Source organism: Arachis ipaensis, chromosome B6 (genome assembly GCF_059453495.1).
Source record: "Arachis ipaensis isolate K30076 ecotype BB chromosome B6, ASM5945349v1, whole genome shotgun sequence".
NCBI classification, from domain to species: domain Eukaryota; kingdom Viridiplantae; phylum Streptophyta; class Magnoliopsida; order Fabales; family Fabaceae; genus Arachis; species Arachis ipaensis.
Window position 1 is genome coordinate 39,035,284 of NC_142441.1, and position 8,070 is coordinate 39,043,353.

At 43.9% G+C, this 8,070-nt stretch overlaps 1 protein-coding gene across 1 annotated transcript; it reads left to right on the forward strand.

Moving 5' to 3' along the window:
- Positions 1-6,211: 6,211 nt before the first annotated feature.
- LOC148555213 (uncharacterized) lies at positions 6,212-7,075 on the forward strand. The gene has a single exon (XM_088490620.1). It carries the CDS (start codon positions 6,212-6,214, stop codon positions 7,073-7,075), a length of 864 nt encoding a protein of 287 aa, XP_088346746.1.
- The last annotated feature ends 995 nt before the right edge of the window (positions 7,076-8,070 follow it).

An 8,070-nucleotide genomic window follows, 5' to 3' on the forward strand; every position in this document is an offset into this window, starting at 1 on the left:
ATTTATAATGTTTGTGATGTACATTATTTTACTTATCTTACTTACTGCTCTGCTCATTGGTTTCCTGTAATTCTGTATGTGAATGTTTAAATTTTTCGAGACCCGCCGTTTTCGTACCAAGATTTTCACGTAACAAGGAGAAAGTTTTCAAGAAAAATCGATCTCGTGCTAACACGATTACAGGCTTAATAATAAATAATAGTTAAGTCTAGGAAGGCAAGTTAGTAGCGCTCGGTTTCCAGTATGTTCATGACATATTGGGAATTGGATCGTTACAGGTGTTATTGATGATTACGATAACGAAAGAAGAAGATACGTGCGCAAATTTAAAAACAAGAGGAGGAGGAGGAGGAGGAAACGGAAAAATAGAAGGAGAAGACGAAGACGAAGACGAAAAAATTGAGTTATTGAAAGGCGTGTGTGGTATACGTTGGTGTGATGAAAGTGATTTTTGTTGAGTTTAGGCCAACTTGATTGGATTTGGTTGCCAAAAACACTTAGATATGTAGCTGAACTGATAATAATATTATGTTTTTTTGTAACTCACGGATTAAGAACGAGTAGAATTAGGGTTTAGATATTCTCAACCTGCAAGTAAAATAGGATTGAATTTATATAAAAATCTCAACATACAAATAAAGTTAGAATTAGATCCAAATCATACTCCATTCTATTTATTGTCACTCCTATTAAGGTCTATTGACACAGGTGATCAGAAAAATAAATTTTTAAAAAAATTAAAGAAGTAAAGTATGATGTTTAACTTTTTATTATTTTCTTTCATATTTTTTTAAGTCCTATTTATAAAATTAATATTGTGAGATCTGAATAGTTAAAAGAAATTTTAAAAAATCCATTCCTTAGATCGGGGCAATGCAATAATCAACAGCAGCTATGTTACTGGCCCACGGCATGTGACACGCCCCTTTTTGTCCTTTCACGCTCTTCGTTCTTGAAACAAATTTCCCGTTTATTAAAAGAAAGTTACAGGTACAGCATGTCCAACGTAAATCCGTTTTTAATATTATTTTGTCAATTATTTCTAATGCAAAGTGAAATTTAGAAATAATTCTGACTTCTTGTAAATGTCATATTTAAAACTCTCAAAAAGTTTCATTAGAGTTACTTTTTGTTTCTTATTTACTTTTGTCAAATTGCATTTATATCTTATAAAAAAATATAGATAATTAACCGTTTTTTTAGTCAATATGTAACTAATAGTTTTATCTTTTTATCAAAAAACAAAAAATATTTAGTTAGGTAATTTATTTATTTTTAATTAGATTATCTGTATTTTAATTATAAAATTATTGGTCATGTAACGTGATTTAATATATATATATATATATATATATATATATTCATGAAATTATCATTTTGTAAAAAGAGAAAAGATCAATATAAATTTGACAAATCAATACTTTTATATATATATATATATATATATACTCCTCAAATTTTTTTTTCAATATAACATACCTGGCCTCTAAATTATTTTGTTTTTATACTTATCCAGTGATACTCAGGCTGCGTTTGTTTTTAGGGACGGAATACTGAGACAAGTACACAGAGACATAAAATTATTTAACAGATGAGACATGGACAGAAATATTGTGTCTAAAGACACTGACTTAGTATATTTTGTGTCAATTCTGACAGAAAAGACATAGAGATACTAACAAGGTAAGGGACACAATTTATTTTTTATTTTTTATTATTCTTCTTAATTTTTTAAAATTATATTTTTTTATTATTATATTTTTTTTCAAAATTTTTAAATAAAAAAATAAGAATAAATTGAATTTTTATAATTTATTTTAATTTATCACCAAACAAAATACAATAACACAAAATTTTGTGTCTTATTTTCAATATCTTGTCTTGTCTTCTTTTCAGAAACAAATGCAGCCTTATTGAACAGAATATTTTTTTAAATAAAATACTATTATTAAATCTAAGTTTTACAAAATTAATTAATTTCATAAAATTAAAATTAAAAAATAAAGTTTGAAATATATGAAAAAAATGCGGGGTATTATATTTATATATTTGTATTTATCTTAGTTTCTATATTTAATATCTCAATTTCTCTAAAATATATAAATTAAACCGTTGATTATATATAAATGAAATTGTTACGGATCCGGCCCACGGATTCATGATCCGGGATTAAACCAAACCGGGTTACTCGGGCCCTACCCGCCTCGCTCTTCTAGAGGGCCCGAAGCCGGCTCTCTAGAGTTCCCAACCGACTTTCGAATTCAAACGTCTCCCTTATCTTAGTCAATCAAGATAAGATAAGACAACTACCATCACCTATAAATAGGAGACCCAAGTCCCCCCAGGTATTCATTCATTCCACACACCTTACACCTCTCTGATCCATTCTGACTTGAGCGTCGGAGTGTCTTTGCAGGTACCTCCCCCCATTGCTCCAGTCAAGCGATCCAGTATCTGCCTCAACCCGCAAGTCCCGATCCATCCCTCAACCCGTACTGGAGACATCTTGTACATTGGCGCCGTCTGTGGGGATACTTGCGCTGACTAAACTGGAATGGGGGACGTACTCGAAGAAGACTCCTCAAGCCGGGATGACTCTCGAACAAAGAATCCGACCCCAGAACACCAGGAGGTCGCAAATCAAGGAAGGATAGCAAGTACCATCCACCATGCACAGAATAAGAAAAACGATCACGTCGTCACAGAACCGCGACACCCCGAGAAAACAGGGGACAAAGCGGCACAAATCATCCAAGATCTCTGCCTCCGAGTCCAGGAACTCGAAGGCAGATTGGCCGCCAAGGGAAGATACGATAACGAACACGGAAGCCATGCAACTTCCAGATCAAAATCTCGCCACGGCAGATCGCCAACTCGGCGACACGATAGGAGAGATGATCACAGTACCTCGCGCAACCACAGGCGAGAAAAATCGCCAGAACGGCGATACAGCAAAAGGCACAACCGTGCGCTTCCCGAGATCTGAGTCATCACTACGACTCGGACGAAGATCGGCGACACCGAGAAACCAAGTGCACAAGAAACGACCACACAATAATGGGAGCCACACCTTCACGGAAAGGATTTTGAGAGCAAAACTCCCCAAAGGTTTCGATAAACCCACTGACATGAAGTACGACGGAACTAAAGACCCCAAGAACATCTAACGGCCTTCGAGGCCAGGATGAACCTAGAAGGAGCGGTCGACGCAGTCCGATGCAGGGCCTTCCCGGTAACCTTAGACGGGCCAACAATCAAATGGTTCAACGCCCTCCCAAACGGATCCATAGCTGGTTTCCACGACATCACACAAAAATTCATGGCCCAATTCACAACCAGAATCGCTAAAGCTAAACACCCCATCAGCTTGCTAGGGGTCACATAAAAACAAGATGAATCCACAAGGAAATACCTCGATCGCTTCAACGACGAATGCCTGATGGTCGACGGGCTCACGAATTCGGTCGCAAGCCTCTGCTTAACCAACGGGCTCATGAACGAAGACTTCCGCAATCACCTCACCACCAAACCCGTGTGGACCATGCACGAGATCTAAAACGTCGCAAAAGAGTACATAAATGACGAAGAGGTCAGCCAGGTCGTCGCTGCCAATAAGCGGCAACACAACCCCACCCAATACGGCAACCTGACACCACGACATAACCCACCACCAAGAGAAAATCAAAGGGACCACCCCAAACCAACAAATACAAATCGACCACCAAGAATCGACAAATTCTCTAATTACACGCCCCTGATAGCACCAATTACCGAGATATACCACCAGATTGCGGATTGAGGCATCATTCCGAAAAGCCCGACAACTCAAAGAAAGAACGGGCGGCAACAAAACCCTTTACTGCGACTACCACCGAGGTTACGGGCACAGAACACAAGACTGTTTTGACCTTAAAGACGCCCTCGAACAAGCCATAAGAGACGGCAAGCTCCCAGAGTTCGCCAAAATCGTCAGAGAACCAAAATGTGCAGAAAGAGACAGGTCGCTGGAAAGAGAAGGGCGCAACCCAAGAGCGCAAAAACAACCCCCTAGGGAAAGCCCAGAGGAAGACCTAACCATCATAGTAAACGTCATCACAGGCAAAGACATATCGGACAAGTCAAAATCAACACTGAAAAAAGATCTCAATGTCATGGCTGTCAGAAACCAAACTCCTACCACCCTGGCCGACAATACGATAACCATCCTACCCGAGGATCGCCAGCACGGCACCTCGGCCGAAGACGCCCCCTTCGTCATCTTAGCAAGGATCGGAATAGGACTAGTACGAAGGATACTGGTGGACACCGGTGCAGACTCAAACATCCTTTTCCGAGGAGCCTTCGACAAGCTCGGACTCCACAACGACAACCTCCAAACACACCGCAACGGTGTCACGGGACTCCTAGACAACTTCCTCAAACCAGACGGCTCAATCACCCTCCTCATCACCATAGGGATAGGTAACCAAACGAAGACAATCCTATCCGAATTCGTGGTCCTCAAAGACTCCACAGCCTACAACGTGATTCTCGGACGAAAAACAATCAATGACTTTTCCGCCGTCATCTTTACCAAATACCTCTTCATGAAGTTCACAACCGACGACGGCTCCATCGGCACTATCCACGGAGACAGAGAGGTCGCAGCAGAGTGCGACAACACCAGCCTAACCCTACGGAAGAAATCTCGAGATGCGGCCGGAATATTCCTAGCCGACCTGGACGCCTGACAAGACGGCCAACCCAGGCCAAAACCAGAAGGCGACATGGAAAAACTACAAATAGGGCCAACCAAAGAGGAATACACCTTCATCAATAGGAACCTCCCATATGATCTTAAAGAGGACCTTTCCCAACTCCTGTAGCAAAATAGAGACCTGTTCGCATTCACACCAGCCGACATGCCGGGAATAAACCCCGACCTAATGTCCCACCGGTTAGCCGTGGACCCCAAAGCTAAACCCGTAGCACAAAGGAGACGAAAAATGTCACCAGACCGAGCCGCCGAGGTCAAAAAGCAAGTCAAAGCCCTACTCGAAGCCAACTTCATCAGGGAACTCCCCTACACGACCTGGCTAGCCAACGTCGTACTGGTGAAAAAATCTAACAGGAAATGGCGAATGTGCGTCGACTACACGGACCTCAATAAAGCCTGTCTAAAAGACGCCTTTCCCCTACCAAACATCGACGAATTAGTAGATGCCGCATCCGGCCATCGATACTTCAGTTTCATGGACACATACTCCGGCTACAACCAAATACCGATGCACCGACCTGACGAAGAAAAAACAGCATTCATCACCCCAGAGGGGATATAATGTTACACGGTAATGCCCTTCGGCCTGAAAAACGCCGGAGCCACTTACCAAAGACTCGTCAACAAGATATTCTAGAATCTGTCCAGAAGCAAACTAGAAGTCTACATAGACGACATGCTCGCCAAGACTGAGTCAAGCGAACAACTCGTCAGCGACCTTAACCTCATAATGAACACCCTACGGAAACATCAGATGCGACTCAATCCAACAAAATGTGCCTTCGGAATGGAGGCGGGAAAGTTCCTCCGCTTTATGATCACGCAACGCAGAGTCGAAGCCAACCCGGAAAAATGTCGTGCCATCCTTGAAATGACAAACCCTAAAAACCTTAACGACATCCAAAAGCTCACCGGACGGCTCACGGCGCTATCCCACTTTCTCGGAGCATCAGCACAAAAAGCAATCCCCTTCTTTAAGTTAATGAAGAAGGGGGCCCCTTTCAACTGGGAAGCAAAATGCGAAGAAGCATTCCAACACTTCAAAAGAGTCCTAGCAGAACCACCGGTTCTCGCTAAACCCCAGACAGGAGAAACCCTGTACCTATACCTCTCCATAACGGAAGAAGCACTCGCAGCGGCGCTCATCCGCGAAAACGAGAGAAAGGAACAAGAACTATCTACTTCATAAGCAAAGTCCTACAAGACACGGAAACTCGCTACTCCCGCCTGGAAAAGCTAGCCTTCACACTCCTCACGGCCTCCTGACGTTTGCGGCAATACTTTCAGGCCCACCCCATAACTGTTCGAACCGACCAAGCGATCAAACAGGTACTACAGAAACCCGACCTAGCAGGAAGAATGCTAGCATGGTCCATCGAACTATCCCAGTTCCAAATCAAGTTCGAACCCCGGTACGCAATCAAAGCACAGGCCATGGCCGACTTTATCGCTGAGATGACCCGAGGAAACTCCACCCCCGAATCATGGAAACTACACGTTGACGGCTCATCGAACGTCACCTCCGGAGGTGCCGGAGTCATTCTCGAAAGTCAGAACGGGGTCGTAATCGAACAGTCAATACGATACGAATTTTCAGTTTCAAATAATCAAGCGGAATATGAGGCCCTCATGGCAGGCCTAGCCCTGGCCAAAGAAGTCGGAGCAAAGACCTTAGAAATAAATACCGATTCGCTAGTAGTCAGTTCCCAAATTAACGGAGACTACCAAACGCGAGACCCCCTGCTTCAACAATACCTTGCCAAGGTGAACAAACTAAAGGAAGAATTCAATCACATCACCATACGACACGTTCCCAGAGAACGAAATGCCAGAGCAGACCTCCTCTCCAAGCTAGCCAGCACCAAACCAGGACACGGCAACAAATCGCTAATTCAAGAAGTCATTAAAACACCGTCTATATCAACAACGGCTAACACTCGCCTGACACTCTCCAACCAAGGATCATGGACCTACCCTATCTTGCAATACCTCCTCGACGGAACACTACCTGAAGACCCCAAAGAGGAAAAACGGACAAAGAGGGAAGCTGCCAACTACACGGTCGTCGCAGGACAACTATACAAACGTGGATTCTCACAACCCCTGCTCAAATGCATCGAACCCGGGAATACGAAGTACATACTCCGCGAAATCCATGAAGGTTGTTGCGGCCACCATATTGGAGGAAAAACCCTTGCCCAAAAAGTCATTCGGGCCGGATACTTCTGGCCCACGGTTATCCGGGACTCCATGCAGTTAGTAAAAAACTGCGATAAATGCCAAAGGCACGCCAACATCCACCAAGCCGCCCCGCACTAGCTCAGCATCATATCGACAGAGCGGCCTTCGGCACCTGGGGGATCGACCTTGTCGGACCCTTCCCTACGGCACCCGGACAACTCCGATACCTCATCGTCGCCATCGATTACTACACCAAGTGGATCGAGGCCGAACCCCTGGCCTCCATCACGACAATCCAATGCCGAAAATTCCTCTGGCGCCAGATCATCACCCGATTCGGGATCCCCGAGATCGTCATCTCGGACAACGGAACCCAATTTGCTGACAAAAAGTTCAGAGAATTCCTAAAAGGACTACGTATATTCCACCGCTTCAGCTCGGTAGAACACCCCCAGACAAACGGACAGGTAGAATCTGCAAACAAAGTAATCGTCAAAGGACTCAAGAAACGGCTCGACGAAGCCAAAGGACTATGGGCCGATGAACTCGGATCGGTCCTATGGTCATACCGAACAACACCCCAAATGACCACAGGAGAAACACCTTTCCGATTAACATACGGCGTGGAGGCCGTCATCCCAGTGGAGATCGGAGACCCAAGCCCCAGAAAAACGGTCGGAGGCAACAATGAGGAAGCAGAACGAGACCTCATCGACGAAGAAAGAAGCATAGCTCATGTCAGAGAGCTAGCCCTAAAACAAAGAATCAGCTTAAGATACAACCATGGCGTCATCAAACGAGAATTTGCACCCGACGACCTCGTCCTACGACGAAATGACATCGGAGCCCCGACCCCAGGGGAAGGGAAACTCACCCCAATTGGAAAGGACCATACCAAATCAAAGCCACAATCGGAAGGGGAGCATACAAGCTCGAACGACTCAACGGCGATGAAAACCCGAGGACGTGGAACGCCACCAACTTACGGCGCTACTACACTTAGACCGACCTCCCTAGGTCACCCCCTTTTCCTCTTATTTTATGTCTTTCCTTTACCTACCTTCCCCCCTTACAATTTTTCAATTTAAAATTTTAAAATTTGCTTAAGTGTCAATTTCGGGTACTCTTTCCCG